Raw genomic sequence first — 19,439 nt, 5'->3', positions numbered from 1 at the left:
TAGAAAGAAAAGCGGGACGACCAGGACACTGTGGCAACACGGCCATAGAAAGATAACTAATCAAAAACATGACACCCAAGTTCTTTGTAACCTTAGTGAGAGTGACAGTAGTAGAGCCAATATTTATGTTGATGTGGAGCCTGAACGAATGATGGGAAGGGATAACCAGGACTTCAGTCTTAGACGGGCCAAGTTGAAGGCCATATAAGGTCAGAGGGGCAAGCTCAGATTCATATGTGTATCATCTGCATAGCAGTGATTTGAGAAGCATTGCGAATGAATAATCTAGGTGGTGTATATTTGCAAAGAGAAGGAACCCAAGTACCAAGCCTTGGGGAACCCCTGTATGCCACTTTTCCACTAGTCTCGCCTCAGCCCGGCTCGGCTCGGCGCGGCTCGACCCGTGTGTTTTTGGACAGCCAGGGGAGAAGTGGGCAGGTTGGGGTGAAGCTGCTGTGACGTACTCGATTGCGCAACACCTTTGTTTGTGTCGGCGAAGATGAGAAATCAGCTGGACCCACTAGCGGCTGAGAAAAAAACAGCCTGTCGACATCCCTTTTTTAATTTTCTCGACAGCCACCAGGTTTATGAACATCTGCACCTCAGAGTTGGATCACCAAACAGACGTTTGTGCTGTATAATAAAATCGCCGCGAGTCACCTCGCGCTGACTCCCGCTTCCTGATTCAAACGTTTGACGGCCCCGCCCCCGACCTATCAGAGGCGAGGAGGGTGGTGACGGCCCCGCCCCCCGACCAATCACTGGCGCGGAGGGTGGTGACGTCAGAAATAGTCCCGGCTCAGCCCGGTTAGAACCTCGCTAGAATGGTTACAGAAAAAAGTATCAGCTTGGAGCGGCTCTACCCGTCTCAGCCCTAGTGCAAAAGGGCAAAACGGGGCCGGGTAGAACCGAGGTGAAGCGGGACTAGTGCAAAAGGGCCATTAGAGAGGTGATGTAATGAAGATGTTTTCCCTACCAAGACACGTTAAAGGAAGACCCGGTAGGTTGGGAATGCACGGACCATGAGATGCCAAAGTTGCCTGCTGTTCTTAGGGCTTCTGTCACAGACAGCAGTGGAGCTTTTGGACCCCACACTCATTTCTATAAGTGTGTGGAAGTCCATGACCTGTTTAACCTTGGAGAGAAAGGGAAAGCAGGGAGAAACGCTGATAGTTCTCAACCAGAGCAGGGAGGAGTGAGGCTTTCCTAACAGTGTTAGTGCTGAAACTCTGGAAGTCCTTTGACAGTTACGCTTCTTCAGGAAAACATGTCGCCTTTCCCTTAAAATTACTACAAAACTAACAAACAGGCAGCTCTTTGTTAAACTAAGTGGCGGTGGACGGAAGCATCTGAAAATATAAATCTGTGCATGAGTCTCAGGCACCACTGCTGTCATTTTGTCAAACTTTTATCAATGTTTTAATATTCATTTCCCAATTTAGTATATAAACAGTAAATACTTTCATGTTACTCCACAGTTCAGACCTACCAGCCTGTCCTCCAGGAGACCCCTCAGTAATGAGCCTAAACTGCACTCATTACATTAAAACTGTTGTTCGCTGTGAGACCTGCGCGGTCATTACGCATACAACAGCGCCCTCTACTGGATATATAATGATATGGACCACAACTAAATCTGGACAGAACAGCATGCTATGTCATCTATCTGCTGTTATTTTGGTAACCCAAAAGTATTGTAAAACTAGTGTGACACCTTACAGTTCAGAGAGCGTAATATTGTGCTATAACTTATAAGTATAATACTAAATATGACAGGCAGTTTATCCAGCTGCCGGAGGAGGGAAGCATATAAAACGTGCCTTTATGTCCTGCCCTAAACCAGATTTATTTCTGTTTAAAACTAAAATAGTTAGCGCTCAAAACTTACGATGGCAGAACCAAATCCAGGAAGGTCCCGTGAAAGTGGCAGGCGCCCTATCAGCACTGCAATGAGAAGGGTGACAAACATGGATGAGCGGCGGCTGCACCGCCACACGTCTGGTTGCTAAAGATACATAAAAGGGCTGTAATCTTGTGCTTCAGTGGTTGTTTCGAGTCATTTCTCAGTGTGTGTTTTCACCAGTGTCTCCGTCAGGCCTTGGACAGGGCTCCGTGAGGACTCGCAGCAGGCCGTCAGGTTTGTAGGAGTAGTGCTCCACCAGCTGGAACGTGGACACAAGGGCACACAGAAGCGTTCAATGCAAAGGTTGTCTGATATCTGATATAAAATCCCACAGAGGAATAGGAAACAGCAGACACAGTGCCTTCATGTGGACAGCAATGCTCTTAGGTTAAGCAGATGAAGGCAACACTCCCTCCATCACAAAGACACATCCCATCAACTTCATTTCATGTGTTGCAGAGCTGGAAACGTGCACTGACCTGCCACAGGGTGTCAAACTTCTTGCCGTCTGGGATGGAGAGCTTGCCGGTCTGGTCCCTGTCGATGCGGTAATGCATCACCAGCCCTTCGTGCAGCAAACACAGAGCATAGGATCCAGACTGGTCTCGCTGTCGAATCCTGCAGAAGGACACACAGACGTGTGAACCCCTAACACGCAACAGCTACCCCCCACCCCCCCCCAAGATTCAGAGACGCCAAATTCTTCGATCTCTGATGCATCTCTAATCTTAATTACATCCTCTCCATTGTCCACATGCTCTCTACATTGGTGTTCTGCTTCATTGAAGAGTCTAAAAATGTATCATGAAGATGACAATAATGTCATGGAGCGGAAAATTATGGGCTCAAATTAAAACCATAAATATTTTGTAAATATAAATATCTGTGAAAAGATGTTCACATGTGTAATAAGGTTTTGCAGCTGTATAAAACAATGTGTACTTGTGAAAATAAACTTTGTACTTGTAAAAATATTTTGTGCATGTGCAAAAAATATTTGTACTTGTAGAAATATTTTGTGACATCCACTGCCAATCCAGGAAGCAGGAATACACGGAGGCACACGTCAAGCACTGGAAATCTGCAACAAAAACCACAAACAAAACACAAAACCGACACGGAGCCGACCAAAACACGAGAAGCAATCGACCCAAATTTCGAGATCTGATCACAGTCTGAGCTAAGCTACCGCTAACTAACCCCAAAAACTACAGAGCAAGCATGCAGGTGAACAAGCCTGTGTGTATGTCTATGTGTGTGTGTGTGTGTGTGTGTGTGTGTGTGTGTGTGTGTGTGTGTGTGTGTGTGTGTGTATGTGTGTGTGTGGCTATGTGTGTGTATTTGTGTGTGTGTATGTATATGTCTGTGTGGCTGTGTATGTGTGTGTGTGGCTATGTGTGTGTATTTGTGTGTGTGTGTGTGTGTGTGTGTGTGTATGTATATGTTTGTGTGACTGTGTATGTGTGTGTGTGGCTATGTGTGTGTATATGTGTGTGTATATGTATATGCCTAAGTGGCTGTATGTGTGTGTGTACGCGTGTATATGTATGTGTGTGTGAGCTCGCTTTTGAACGGTAAAAATATAAAAAATCCGTACACACGTACATTTACAGCTGATATTGAATCACTGTGAATACATCAATGTCAGTCACGTGTATTGAATGGCTGGATGAACTAAAAGCGTAATTTGACAAGCTTTTCTGTGTTATTTTAGGGGGAGGGAAAACTTCGCTTCATGGATTGCAGATAAATTAGCAATTGAACTGTAATCTGGTGCAATGCATCTCTTGTGTAGCTACATGAGATTCATGTAAGCGATTTATTAATACTCCCTTACAGGACTGTCTCAGAAAATTAGAATATTGGGATTTTCTGTAATGGAATTACAAAAACAAAAATGTCATACATTCTGGATTCATTACAAATCAACTGAAATATTGCAAGCCTTTTATTATTTTAATATTGCTGATCATTGCTTACAGTTTAAGATTAAGATTCCCAGAATATTCAAATTTTTTGAGATATTCCCTGAACCACGTGACCGCTCTGGCGGCAAGAACAAAAGTTGTCGCCACTCTGTTTTATCCACTGCTCTGGCTTTGAAACCCATGCCAAAGATCGCTGATTGGCTCTTATTATTGGCACGCCAAAACAGTGCCATAATTTGTAGTTGTAAAAAAAGTTTGTAGCTTAGTATATCCAATGTTGCACACAGACGAATTAATTCCACAGCTACAAAAATGTTCTACACATGCACAAAATATTTCTACAAGTACAAATATTTTTTGCACATGCACAAAATATTTCTACAAGTACAAAGTTTATTTTCACAAGCACAAATTGTTTTATACAGCTTCAAAACCTTATTACACATGTGAAGATCTTTTCACAGATACAAAATATGTATGGCTTTAATTTGAGCCCATAGAGAATCAGCAGGACCCAGACGCAATTGGTGCAAGTCTGGGGTCAAAGTTATTTTGGCCAAAAGAAGAATGTGAAGACAACACAGGACTATGTATGAATGCTGGTCGGACCGAACAACTGAGGGAGGTCCATATGCACGTGACCAACAGATGTGCACTGGCCCTACAGCTGTCATGATCACAGTTCATGGTTTTTTTGCTGTGTTACTGACTCTCCTGTCATCTGGATCCTGCCACCCTCATCAGCCTCATTCCCTTCACCTGTGCTTCCCTGGCCCAGCTCCACACCTGGTTTCCCTCATCAGTTTCCCCTTCATAAACCGGCCCATTCCCTCATACCTGTTGCCAGATTGTCGTGTGCTTTTGCTCCGCTTTCCAGCCTTCCTGATTTCTGTCCTGTTCCTGCCTGCCTGCCTGCCTGCCTGTAACCCTGCATGACTCCCGGTATGACTCCCAGTTTTTGATTTTTGCCTGCCCCCTTGGACTTGTTTGCCTGATCTGCCTGTCTGCCCGGTTTTGACCCCTTCCTGCCTTGGACCCGAATAAAGCCTCTTGGACTCTGATTCTGCCTGGTGTTGTGCATGTGGGTTCTCTGTCCTGTCGGAGCCGTGACAACAGCGAAGAGGGTAAGAAACACACCTGAGACGGTGAAGAAGTTATTAAAGAGACCAACGAAGAGCAACAAATGCAGTAAATGGAATAAAAAGTTTTCTTAACTGTAATGGGGAGCTGACAAACTAATATACAGTATTTGGGTGACCTACTATATATACTGTATATATCTATGTAATAAACACTGAGTCATGTAGCCCCTCGTAGGAGTGTCAGGTTTGAATCGCCGTAGACTCTCGTAGGTGGGTCACATTTGAGTCATGTAGACCCTTGTACTTGGGTCACATTTGAGTCATGTAGACCCTTGTACTTGGGTCATGTTTGAGTCATGTAGACCCTTGTACTTGGGTCATGTTTGAGTCATGTAGACCCTTGTACTTGGGTCATGTTTGAGTCATGTAGACCCTTGTACTTGGGTCATGTTTGAGTCGTGTAGACCCTTGTACTTGGGTCACATTTGAGTCATGTAGACCCTTGTACTTGGGTCACGTTTGAGTCGTGTAGACCCTTGTACTTGGGTCACGTTTGAGTCGTGTAGACCCTTGTACTTGGGTCACGTTTGAGTCGTGTAGACCCTTGTACTTGAGTCACGTTTGAGTCGCGTAGACCCTTGTACTTGGGTCACGTTTGAGTCGCGTAGACCCTTGTACTTGGGTCACGTTTGAGTCGCGTAGACCCTTGTACTTGGGTCACGTTTGAGTCGCGTAGACCCTTGTACTTGGGTCACGTTTGAGTCGCGTAGACCCTTGTACTTGAGTCACGTTTGAGTCGTGTAGACCCTTGTACTTGAGTCACGTTTGAGTCGCGTAGACCCTTCTACTTGGGTCACGTTTGAGTCGCGTAGACCCTTGTACTTGGGTCACGTTTGAGTCGCGTAGACCCTTGTACTTGGGTCACGTTTGAGTCGCGTAGACCCTTGTACTTGGGTCACGTTTGAGTCGCGTAGACCTTCGTAGGTAGGTCACGTTTGAGACGTGTAGACCCTCGTAGGAGTGTCAGATTTGAGTCTTGCGGATGTCATATGTGTTAAAGTGATCTCTGCTGAAGCGTGACCTGAATTTCCATCTCCACAATCTCATGCTGGAGGTGCAGCTACAGAATCAATGGCTATTTCAGATCAACAGTGCTCTTAAACCACATTTAAAGGTCACCTATGCTCAACAGTTGAATCTTTGTGGCTTGGATTACTTTTGTGTTTTGATGCTTCTTCAAAAAATTGCTCAGTTCTTTCTATTGTTTTCATCCTTTGACCTTCAAAACTCTTGCAGAACTTAGCGATATTTATGGTCTTGATCCGAACATTAGAACATCCGAACATCTTTAAAACAAACTTTTCTTTTATTCAAATGAGCTCTTTGATGTTATCCTCTGTGTGCATTTTTTACAGGGTTTAACTCCACCTGTTAAGATGCACGACATCGTCTGTGACTATTTTCACTGTTCAGGAAGTGAGAACAAAGTGGCTGAGACACCACAGGCTTACAGGAACTGAGCTGGAACCAACCCGTGTGTCGGCGTTCAGACCTGCGCTGGTCCGAGTGAAACAAAGACCTAATCGAAACAGAGCCACAGGGAAGCAGAGGCAGGCGGCGGTGTTGATTAGCTCAGGTGTACTATTAAATCTCCATGATGAACACAGCTCCAGAAGATTGTGTCTTCTGCAACGCTCTCACGACGCTCGTGCTGTCACGCAACAAGGTCACGTTTGGATGGAAAAACAGCGTTTCCTGCTCGTCGGTTCATGAAAAAGGGGCAGTCACACCCCATGCTGCTGTCAATCTTCCCTCGTTTGGCTATTTCAGGAAGTCCTTTGCAAACTGTCAGAGCGGAAACCACAGTTAGTGTTTGTGTCTTCAGCCGAGACCCCTGAGTCTCAACCGAAGCTCCGGATTCTATAAATACTACTCCGGGACTCAAAGCAACGCCTGAAAGAACTCAAAAACTGATCAGATCCTCAGCTCAAAACAGCCAGACACACACGTAGTACGTTTAAAGCCGCTTAAAACTTTGATGTATAAGTATGTCATTTCTACATCTTTAACAGAACATCAAATATCTTATCATGCAGCCTGCCTGGATGAGCAGACCTGGTCATTTATCTTGAGAACAGCAGTTTTATTTCACCCAGCGACGGGTCTCTGCCAGCTCCCGGCTCGCCGAGCTCCTCGCGAACACGCCTCAACACTGACTGCAGAGACAGAGATGGGTCCTTGAAAGCTTCTCGCGACAAGCTAAAAAAGCTTTTGTCTACGACCTGCAGCGTTGCTTCCATTTCAGTCACTCTTTGAACCCCAGAACGCTCTAAAATTAGTGTCTTCCAGAGACGAATTTCAACCAGCGACAGTTGATGTCCTCCCAGACTGAACCCCTCGCCTCCTACCTGAAGCTTCGTCTGCTTTCGTCTCTATAACTGTTCTGTCTCAGCTCTGTAAGTAAAGTGATATCAAAGTGAAATCAAGCAAAATAAACCCCTCCAGGTGTTTCTTTCAGGACCCAGAACTTGAGATGCTCTCCGAAGATCAGTGTTTCACTGTCAAGGGGTCTGCTCAAGAACACATTTGAAAATGGTTCATTGGGATCTTTTATCAGATGAAGTTTAAGCGTCACAGGACAAACAACTGAACATTTGCATCAGCTTTTTGCAAGAGTGGAGTCGAAAAGGGGAAGTCAATCACTCAGTCTTGAGGTGTTGATCAGTGAAACGGTGTCACAATCAGTCAAATGTTTAAAACGTAGCCAACGTCAGGTACTCACAGGAATTTTCCATTTGTCCGGTGCCCGTTTTGAAGCCTGGGCTCCGAGTCCTCGCGTGCGATTGGTCCGTGGAACCAGGGCATGGTTTCGTGAGCAGTGGTGGAGATGAGTTTCTCCAGCTGAGGCCTCTGGCTGATGATGGCCTGCTCCAGAGCGGCTCCCTGCACGCACGCAAGACACCCGACTCATTACACCACCTGGACTTACCACCTCACGCATGCATCGTGGAGAATATGCAAGCATTGATAGTCGTGTAACTTTGCTTTCACATACGACACCACGCAGCCGTGATGTCGTGCACTTGTCTCTTTGGAGAACTTGTCATGTGCAAGATACAGTTGAGCAAAAGACTTGTGTGAAGCACCTCTCGGGAAGGGAAGTAATGGTTTTGTGTGTTTCAACATTAGCTCTTAGTCCTTCAGCTCGAACATCAAAGAATCGGCGATGCAGAAACTCCCAGAGCACTTCTGAGTTCCTGTTGTGATGAACTCTGACCATAAAAGCTTTATTCATACTGTAAGCATCAAAACGCCAGAGCGCTGAGACTAAACCCACTGGTTTACGTCGGTGCCGCTCCTCTTCATAAAACCAAGAATTTAACAGATTATTGTGTGTAAACATGATAAAATGATCTGATCAAAGCATAACAATGCGTAACTTGTATTTTACCGCCCCGGTATTTGTCTGATGTGGTCCATTTCTTTTATAGCGTTACTTCAGCTGGCTGAGGCTCCTCGCACGCAGCATTTCATTCGCGTTGAGGTTTGGCTCTTTACCAAAGCCCCGTTTCCCCTCTTTCCGGCCCGTTCTGGTGTAGTTCGCTGCTGTTTTTGGATCGTTGTCCTGTTGCATGATTTCAGCTGTTAGACAGCTGACCTCACATCTGGTTCAAGAATACTCCGGTATGCAGGGGCGGTTTTGGTCGACTGAGATTTGGAAACCCATCCAACAATAAACTTAAATATCTTATCAGATGCCTGCAGGGTCTTAAATGTGGCCCTTGCGTTATTCGTGCTCAGTTTGACCTCAGACCAAAGTCCACTCCTCGGGAAAGTTGGGAACTATCTCTTAGCTTGTGAATAATTTCAATAATCTGTTTCACAACACAATATTCCTTTCCAGGTGCTTGGAAATGTTTTTTTTTTAATCTTTTCCAGATTCATGTGCAGCAACAGTTGCTTCTCTAAAACCATTGTTGATGTCTTTCAGTGTTGGCATTGTGTTTACAGTAAGGATGCAGCAAAGGGTACTTAGTATTGCCCACTGGATTCTTTCCTCTTTGGCTTCCTTTTCAAATCAATGACTGTATATCAAAGGTGCATTCCTAGTTATTACAGGAGGAAACTGAAACTCACCTGCAGGTTCCAGGTCTGCTTGACATATTCCCGGATCAGCTTTTCCTTCAAGTCCTCGAAGGGGCCCACCTTCGGCTGCATGTTCTTGGGCCTGTTGCAGGGCTTTTTCAGCAGACACACGAGCCCGTCCATCTCCTGGGAGTGGTAATCAATCACATCCATGGGGCTCCTGTGGCTCTTCCCACCAGCTATGGCAAACATCTCATTGGGCTGCCTTTCGATGGTGTAGTGGTAGCAGCGGCCCGAGTGGGACACGGACAGCGCAAAGCCTCCCAGGTAATTTCGGCTTTGGCGTAACAGGTACAAGCCGGTGCCCATGCCAGCCTGCTTCAGGTAGCTCTCCGCTTCCTCCCGAGTGACGTTGCCATAGAAGAATGGCAACGTGTTCACGATTTCGGCCATGCTGGATTCTGGACTGTGGATCCCTCACTTAGTCCCCTCGCAGTGTTCAGCCACCAGGAACTAATGAACCTAAAGACAAAATCACACCAAGTAAAGATTAAAATTAAACCTAAAACCACACTTTCCTTTTACAATTAGTCCCAAGTTCTGTCCTCCTCCTGCAGGGCTGCATTCTGGACAAAAACTTCTGGGCAGACTACCTGTGCAGCACCTTTGGTTTTCTTTAGTGTTTATATCAAGCACTTCCAACAATTTATGAGTTGAATCCAATGCTGAAGTATGAGTAGTTGCAGTTTCTCGGTTGACCACTAGAAGATGACTCCAACAGGGAGCCAGTCTTCATGGACGCCCAAGTAAAATGTCAAACTTTGTAGCAGAAATTAACATAATTACACCCTGGTTGCTGCACCGGTGCAGGGACATAAATGTTAAGTGTCTTCCGGAGTAGTTTCCACGCAGCATGTGTTGCCATGCACAGGGGAAATGGATGATTAAGTGTACTGAGCAAAGGACTCGGGCGATTTTAACATAAAAGTCTGGAAATTTGGTCGGCAACCCGCGGCTCTAGAGCCGCATGCGGCTCTTTAGCGCCACCGTAGTGGCTCCCTGGAGCTTTTTAAAAAACGTTTGACCTTTTTCCTTTTTTTTATTCTTTTTCTTCTTTTTGTTTCTTTTTTCTCTTTTTTTCCCCTTTTTCTTTTTTTTCTTCTTTTTTTTCTTTTTTTCCTTTTTTCTCTTTCTCTTCCTTTTTCCTTTCCTTTTTAATCTCGACATTTCAACTTTTTTCTCGAAATTTTGACTTTTTTCTCGACATTGTACTTCAACATTAATCTCAACATTCTGACTTTTTTCTCAAAATTTTGACTTTATTCTCGACATTTCGACTTTTTTATCAACATTTCAACTTTTTTCTCGAAGTGCATAATGAAAAGAAAATCTTCACCCAATTATAACTAATATAGATACATGCAGCATGTGTTGCTTTCATTCTAAGGCTTATACAAGACTTTTCATTTTTTTGCGGGTCCAGACATATTTGTTTTTTGTGTTTTTGGTCCAATACGGCTCTTTCAACATTTTGGGTTGCAGACGCCTGAACTAGCCAATGGGACATTCACTTATTTGACACCACTGAACCTGGTGTCCAGCTGGTTTTTCTTTTTTTTATCTGAACATTTTGGAAATAATGTGCTTATGTTTGGTAAATATGTTCTTAAAACGTGTACCTAAACCCACATCTATTCCACCATAATGTTATAATCCAGCACAGAATAATAAATGACAGTTGAATGTGGTGACATGACTGTTAGATGCACATTTCTCTGTTTTTCTCTTTACAGTTCAGGATGGTATATGGTATTTATGCCACGATAAAGACTCCCAGCCCAAACACCTCCTGTCAGCTGGTGCTGGTACGTGGCCCGTATCCAGCTCCCCTGGCCTCCAGCCGTCGATGTTTTTTGTTTCCGGCTCTGAGTTGCAGAAGTGCCTCAGAAACTGTTGTCACATTATCTCTCCTGTGTTTTCATTCTTCTGTGAAGTTCAGCTGTATACCAGGAACCGTTTTTCGACATTTACGAGAATAAAAAGAAAAACCAACAGCAGAAAAGACTCACTTCTCAACAAACGACTTCTTTCTTTCAGTGAAAAGGGGAAACCTTCTGAATCCTGAGTTGCAGACTGTGGTCACAACATGAAATGCTTCAGAATCCCCCTCATTGCTTCTGTAATCAGATGGACCAACCCAGTCTCATATAAAAACGTACCCTGGCTACGTTGGTCCAAAGTGCAAAAACGTAGAGGGGTTACAATATTAGCCCTTGAAATGTATAACTGTTACATTTTTCTAGCGCTTGAAATGTATAACTGTTACATTTTTCTGCCTATTCGTTTTGCGTCCAAGTCACGTGACTTTTAAGATTCTGGCCGTGATACCAACAAACACGGTGGACATTTTTCATTTTTGAGTGAAAAAAATCTATATTTTGAGTTAGTTTCTGCATAGAAATGCGTTTTGATTACATTTCTAGCAATATATAAATGTAGATAATCTCTTGCTTGCTCGTGGTTGCAACGTTTTTTTCAGATCTCGTCAGAATAATGTAAAACTGTAACGTTTTAATAACGTGAAATGGTTACATTTTTGGTTGCTGGACACGCTGGGAAACAAATCAATATTTTGAGTTAGTTTCTGCATAGAAATGCGTTTTGATTACATTTCTAGCAATACATATTTCACTTTCATAATAGTCACTCAGTAAATGTATATAATCTGTTGCTTGCTCATGGTTGCAAGGTTTTTTCAGATCTCGTCAGAATAATGTAAAACTGGAACGTTTTAATAACGTGAAATGGTTAAATTTTTGGTTGCTGGACACGCTGTGGAAAAAAATAAATATTTTGAGTTAGTTTCTGCATAGAAATGCGTTTTGATTACATTTCTAGCAATACATATTTCACTTTCATAATATTCACTCAGTAAATGTATATAATCTCTTGCTTGCTCGTGGTTGCAAGGTTTTTTCCGAAATCGTCAGAATAATGTAATACTGGAACGTTTTAATAACGTGTAATGGTTACATTTTTGGTTGCTGGACACGCTGGGAATAAAATCAATATTGTGAGTTAGTTTCTGCATAGAAATGCGTTTTTGATTATATTTCTAGCAATACATATTTCACTTTCATAATATTCACTCAATAAATGTACATAATCTCGGGCTTGCTCTGGTTGCAAGGTTTTTTCAGATCTCGTCAGAATAATGTAAAACTGGAACGTTTTAATAACGTGAAATGGTTACATTTTTGGTTGCTGGACACACTGTGAAAAAAATAAATATTTTGAGTTAGTTTCTGCATAGAAATGCGTTTTGATTACATTTCTAGCAATACATATTTCACTTTCATAATATTCACTCAGTAAATGTATATAATCTCTTGCTTGCTCGTGGTTGCAAGGTTTTTTCAGAAATCGTCAGAATAATGTAAAACTGGAACGTTTTAATAACGTGTAATGGTTACATTTTTGGTTGCTGGACACGCTGGGAATAAAATCAATATTGTGAGTTAGTTTCTGCATAGAAATGCGTTTTGATTACATTTCTAGCACTACATATTTCACTTTCATAATATTCACTCAGTAAATGTACATAATCTCTTGCTTGCTCTGGTTGCAAGGTTTTTTCAGATCTCGTCAGAATAATGTAAATCTGGAACGTTTGAATAACGTGAAATCGTTACGTTTTTGGTTGCTGGACACGTTGGGAAAAAAATCAATATCTTGAGTTAGTTTCTGCATAGAAATGCGTTTTGATTACATTTCTAGCAATACATATTTCAATTTCATAATATTCACTCAATAAATGTACATAATCTCTTGCTTGCTCTGGTTGCAAGGTTTTTCAGATCTCGTCAGAATACCCTGGCTACGTTGGTCCAAAGTGCAAAAACGTAGAGGGATTACAATATTAGCCCTTGAAATGTATAACTGTTACATTTTTCTAGCCCTTGAAATGTATAACTGTTACATTTTTCTGCCTATTCGTTTTGCGTCCAAGTCACGTGACTTTTAAGATTCTGGCCGTGATACCAACAAACATGGTGGACATTTTTCATTTTTGAGTGAAAAAAATCTATATTTTGAGTTAACAAACACGGTGGACATTTTTCGTTTTTGAGTGAAAAAAATCTATATTTTGAGTTAGTTTCTGCATAGAAATGCGTTTTGATTACATTTATAGCAATATATAAATGTAGATAATCTCTTGCTTGCTCTGGTTGTAAGGTTTTTTCAGATCTCGTCAGAATAATGTAAAACTGGAACTTTTTAATAACGTGAAATCGTTACATTTTTGGTTGCTGGACAGTGCTGTGAAAAAAAAATCAATATCTTGAGTTAGTTTCTGCATATGAATGCGTTTTGATTACATTTCTAGCAATACATATTTCAATTTCATAATATTCACTCAATAAATGTACATAATCTCTTGCTTGCTCTGGTTGCAAGGTTTTTTCAGATTTCGTCAGAATACCCTGGCTACGGTGGTCCAAAGTGCAAAAACGTAGAGGGGTTACAATATGCAACCCAGTCTCACAGGAAAACGTGGTACAGGCTACGTTGGTCCACATTGCAAAACGTGGCCAATGTTACGATTTGCCCTCCTAAAACGTGAGATGTGAACGCTTTCCGTGGCTCATTCATTTTAATAGCTTTCGTTAGGTTTCGTTTCTGTCACGTGACTTTCAGCTGTGGAGGAAAAATAAAATTGCTGCCATTTCTTTGATTCTCGGTCTAAATTGCAATATTTTAAGATAGTTTCGCCATGAAAAGCAGATTTTATCATATTCATAGCAAGAAATATATCTTGGTTATTTTACCCTCATTTAATGGATCTTATTGACGGATATGTATGAACCATGTGCTTGTTTTACTTCCTTTTGAGTAATAAAACCACCAATTCTCTTGCATGGCCCCGTTATTAAAATATATGCCAGGCCCAGTGCTTAATTTGTAAAGTGGGAGGTCCCGGAGCGCAGACGATGAGTGGCTCCGGTGCGAGAGAAAAAAAACACACACACACACACTGTTGAACTGTCCGTTTTGACGTTAACGGCGATTTTCACAATGATATCTGCAACATTTCTTAAGGCAGAAACACCACTGTATCATTGTTATTTACACAACATTAGTGGGTTAATTTCCTGCACATCAATTTTCATGTTTTTCCCTTCGATTGTGAGAAAAAAAAGAGTTGTTTCATGCTGAGAGCATCATGCCAGCCAATCAGAATCCTGGAAAAAAAAAAAAAAAAAAACATCAAATGACACGTGTAACTTCCAGGCTGATTTATGGTTCCGCGTTACACCAACGCAGAGCCTACGGCATAGGGTACGCGGCGACGCACACCGTAAAGGCGCGCATCGCCGCGTACCCTACGCCGTAGGCTCTGCGTCGATTTAACGCGGGACCATAATTCAGGCTTTACTTCCAAAACGGGACGAGAGTTTTTCATTTGGAGTGACAGGGAAGTGGAGTTACTGTTAAGTGTGACTTTAGAATATTAAACAGGTAAAATACAAGAAAATATTGACGGTGGCCAAACTAATTGTAAACACAGGTCGCACACATGACGCTGGTGAAGTTTCTGTTGCATAATGTGACGTTCTGAAGCCTAAAGAGCATCATGCCAGCCAATCAGAATCCTGGAAAAAACATCAACAAATGACACGTGTAACTTCCAGGCTGATTTATGGTTCCGCGTTACACCAACGCAGAGCCTACGGCGGAAGTGATACTAGTAGCTGATTGGCCGATATGTGATCATCATCATCACCATCACCATCTTTATCATCATCACCACCACCATCATCATCATCACCTTCATCACCATCATCATCATCACCTCCATCACCACCATCATCATCATCATCATCATCATCATCATCATCATCATCATCATCATCATCACCACCACCACCATCATCACCATCATCATCCAAGTCAAATTGCACGCGCGAGGTCCCATTCATCGCTGCTTGCAGCTTTAATTTATATTTATATATAACTATTTTAACATTTCTAAACACAAAAACACGAAAGTGTCCTTGATAATTCCATAATACAATAGGTTCATGTTAAGGACATCCGTTTTAATTAGTTCTCCTTCGATTATGAGATGTTATTAATGCTCAGTAGGCACAGGAGGTTTGTTATGTATTGTTATGAGGCCTATTTCGTGTCTATTTTTGAACATTTCACTTTGAGCTAGGAAGCTGAAATTCTAGACTCTGTATCAGGAGCTGACTTTCATCCACTGTGCGGATTTTCAGATCTGTGTGACCTTCGGAAGTGTCAAAGGTCAACGCGTCTGTTGCTTTTCGGCCTGCGAAGACCATTTCGTGTCTTTTTTTGCATAGTTCACTAACGCTTTGAGCTGGGAGACTGATTTTTGACTATGTTGCGATGCAGAAGGCCCTTTGCTAGGATCTTTTGGTCCCGTGGCTGTACGACTTCCACAGAGCTAGTTGGCATTGCAAAGGGTTCACAGAGTTGAGACTTGGCAAGCCCAATCTAAGCCCCATATGGAGGCCACAGGTCGAGTTGTACTTAGTTTGGTCAAATATAGTGGCAACGGTGTCCGTTCGAATGTTGGAAAAGGTGACGTTTCAAAGCCCCGCCCAACGAAAAGTACAGGTCTGATCTGCACCAAACTAACGTCTGTCTGATCAGGGGATGCCCCCAAACAACATATAAAAAAATCAGATTTCTATGACTTCTGCAACAGTGTTTCCTCTAAAACGTTCAGGCTGGTTAGGAGGGTGTAGACACGTATAGGTCTGAGAGCCTCCTGACTAATGGAACAGGGCCTATTTTGTGTCTTTTTTTGCATAGTTCACTAACGCCTTTAGCTAGGAGTCTGATTTTTTATATGTTGTTTGGGGGCATCCCCTGATCAGACAGACGTTAGTTTGGTGCAGATCAGACCTGTACTTTTCGTTGAGCGGGGCTTTGAAACGTCACCTTTTCCAACATTCGAACGGACACCGTTGCCACTATATTTGACCAAACCAAGTAAAACTCGACCTGTGGCCTCCATATGGGGCTTAGATTGGGCTTGCCAAGTCTCAACTCTATGTCTCCCTTTGCAATGCCAACTAGCTCTGTGGAAGTCGTACAGCCACGGGACCAAAAGATCCTAGCAAAGGGCCTTCTGCATCGCAACATAGTCAAAAATCAGTCTCCCAGCTCAAAGCGTTAGTGAATTATTCCAAAAAAACAAAAAAAGCCAGAAAAAGGCACCACACACGGTGACCTTTGGCACTTCCGAAGGTCGCATGGGTCTGGACCTCGGCACAGTGGATGAAAGTCAGCTCCTGATACAGAGTCTAGAATTTCAGCTTCCTAGCTCAAAGTGAAATGTTCAAAAATAGACACGAAATAGGCCTCATAACAATACATAACAAACCTCCTGTGCCTACTGAGCATTAATAACATCTCATAATCGAAGGAGAACTAATTAAAACGGATGTCCTTAACATGAACCTATTGTATTATGGAATTATCAAGGACATTTTCGTGTTTTTGTGTTTAGAAATGTTAAAATAGTTATATATAAATATAAATATAAATTAAAGCTGCAAGCAGCGATGAACGGGACCTCGCGCGTGCAATTTGACTTGGATGATGATGGGGATGATGATGGTGATGGTGATGATGATGGTGATGATGATGATTCAATTCAATTCAATTTTATTTATATAGCGTCTAATACAACAGAGTTGTCTCTAGACGCTTTCCAGAGACCCATACCCAGAACATAAACCCCCGAGCAGTTATTACATAAACAATGGCAGGTAAAAACTCCCCTGGTGGGAGAAAAACCTTAAGCCAAACAGTGGCAAGGAAAAACTCCCCTTTAGGAGGGAAGAAACCTTGAGCAGGACCAGGCTCATCAGGGGGGACCCTCCTGCCGAGGGCCAGACTGGTGGGTCAGGGACGGCAACAGCACAGCAGGCAGGTGGAAGCAGCAACGGGATGACCGGGGGTGGGGACCGCAGGCCAGCACGCAGCTCCCGAAGCTCCGGCCCAATCAGCAAGTCCCAGGTTGGGGTGCAGGGTCGGGGAAAGACTTGTGCTCCGTAATGCAAGCTACAAGCCACCCATGACCACCTGCAGGTTCCGGTGTCCGGCAAAGGATGCTGCAACATGGACAAAAGAGAGAAAACGGAGGAGAAGGGGGGGCCAGCACAAGAAACTACAGGAGCGACTCTGACACACTAAAGTTTACACTACCTAGAGATTTACCAACACCAGCTAGAGGTTTACTAAACACTAACTATAGGCTTTACTAAACAGAAAGGTTTTAAGTTTAGTTTTAAAGGTGGAGGTGGTGTCAGCCCCCTTAACCCAGATTGGAAGTTGGTTCCATAGTAGTGGTGCCTGATAGCAGAACGCCCGCCCTCCAAATCTACATTTAGATACTCTAGGAACTACGAGTAAACCTGCACTCTGAGAACGGAGAGCTCTGACAGGAACATAAGGCACTATCAGGTCTTGCAAATAATGCGGAGCTAAGCCGTTTTGGGCTTTATACGCAAGTAATAAAATTTTAAATTGGATTCTGAATTTTACGGGTAACCAATGGAGCGACGCTAACACTGGAGAGACGTGGTCTCTCCTGCTGATTCCTGTCAGCACTCGTGCTGCTGCATTCTGGATCAGCTGGAGCCTATTCAGCAAATTACTTGGACATCCTGCTAACAACACATTACAGTAATCTAGTCTAGAAGATACAAACGCATGAACTAGTTTTTCTGCATCACTCTGCGAGAGGATTTTCCTAATCTTTGCAATATTACGGAGATGGAAAAAGGCTATTTTACAAACCTGATTGACATATGGTTTAAACGACAAATCCTGATCGAAAATAACACCAAGGTTTCTCACAGTTGCACTGGAAGCCATCGCAACACCATCTAATCCCTTCCTAAAATGCTCTGGACCAAGAATGATAACCTCTGTTTTATCTGAATTTAGAAGCAGGAAATTTCTGGACATCCAGTCCTTGATGTCCCTAAGACATGCCTGAAGTTTAACTAACGGTTCTGTTTCATCCGGCTTCATAGACAAGTAGAGCTGCGTATCATCAGCATAACAATGAAAGTGTATGCCGTGATTCTGGATTATACTTCCCAACGGCTGCATGTATAAACTGAACAAGATTGGCCCTAGCACTGAACCCTGCGGAACACCATAACAGACCCTTGACTGTTCTGAAGAAACCTCATGTACATGAACAAACTGGAACCTGTCAGATAGATATGATTTAAACCAACATAGAGCTGTCCCTTTAATCCCAACAACATGCTCTAACCTGTGCAGTAAAATGCCATGATCTATAGTGTCAAAAGCAGCACTGAGGTCCAGTAGAACCAATATGGACACTAATCCCTTATCTGAGGCCATAAAGAGGTCATTCGTGACTCGAACCAGTGCTGTCTCTGTGCTATGTAGCATTCTGAACCCTGACTGAAAGACTTCAAACAGATCATTTCTATACAAATAGTCACATAACTGGCTTGAAACTGGCTTTTCCAGAATTTTAGATACAAATGGAAGGTTGGAAATTGGTCTATAATTAGCTAAGGTGTCTGGGTCAAGAGAAGGTTTTTTAAGTAAAGGTTTAATTACTGCAACTTTGAAAACCTGTGGTACATATCCTAAACTTAGGGATAGGTTAATTTGGTCCAGTATTGTCGTACCAATAAGAGAAAAAATATGTTTGAATAGTCGAGTCGGGATGGGGTCTAACATACATGTGGTTGACTTAGCTCTATTGACGAGTGAGGTCAGCTCAGGGAGGTCTATAGGATCAAAACAGTCTAGAGGCAAGTCAGAGCCTAGGGAAGTCGCTAAAGCTGAAGAAACACCTACAACCGGCTGGTTGATTTCTTCTCTAATTCTCGTGATTTTACTGTTGAAGAAGCTCATAAAGTCTTCACTACTGAGAGCTGCAGGAATGCACGGCTCAACAGAGTTGAGCCGTGATGATGATGATGATGATGGTGGTGGTGGCGATGATGATGATGATGATGATGGTGGTGGCGATGATGATGGTGATGATGATGAGGATGATGAAGGTGATGATGAAGATGAAGGTGATGATGATGAAGGTGGTGATGGAGGTGATGATGGTGATGATGGTGATGAAGGTGATCAAGGTGATGATGATGATGATGATGATGATGATGGTGGTGGTGGTGGTGGTGGTGGTGGTGGTGATGATGATGATAAAGATGATGATAAAGATGGTGATGATGGTGGTGGTGATGATGATGATCACATATCGGCCAATCAGCTACTAGTATCACTTCCGCCATAGGCTCTGCGTTGGTGTAACGCGGAACCATAAATCAGCCTGGAAGTTACACGTGTCATTTGTTGATGTTTTTCCCAGGATTCTGATTGGCTGGCATGATGCTCTTTAGG

At 42.9% G+C, this 19,439-nt stretch overlaps 1 protein-coding gene across 6 annotated transcripts in view; it reads right to left on the bottom strand.

Annotated features, from left to right (window-relative positions):
• The window catches only part of syk (spleen tyrosine kinase), a 45,253-nt gene that overhangs the window by 8,900 nt on the left and 16,914 nt on the right, over positions 1-19,439 (bottom strand). For all 6 annotated transcript variants that reach the window (XM_061734536.1, XM_061734537.1, XM_061734535.1 and 3 more), the window contains 5 exons: positions 9,051-9,521; positions 7,696-7,856; positions 2,383-2,521; positions 2,081-2,162; positions 1,889-1,944 (listed from right to left, as the gene is read on the bottom strand). In XM_061734536.1, the coding sequence (XP_061590520.1) occupies positions 1,889-1,944; positions 2,081-2,162; positions 2,383-2,521; positions 7,696-7,856; positions 9,051-9,452 (840 nt within the window). In that variant the 5' untranslated portion in view covers positions 9,453-9,521. The remainder of the gene's footprint in view (positions 1-1,888; positions 1,945-2,080; positions 2,163-2,382; positions 2,522-7,695; positions 7,857-9,050; positions 9,522-19,439) is intronic.

The sequence above is a fragment of the Cololabis saira genome, chromosome 11 (assembly GCF_033807715.1).
Source record: "Cololabis saira isolate AMF1-May2022 chromosome 11, fColSai1.1, whole genome shotgun sequence".
Classification (NCBI taxonomy): domain Eukaryota; kingdom Metazoa; phylum Chordata; class Actinopteri; order Beloniformes; family Belonidae; genus Cololabis; species Cololabis saira.
The sequence above is the reverse complement of the archived record's forward strand: the minus strand, read 5'-3'. Positions and strand labels throughout refer to the sequence as shown.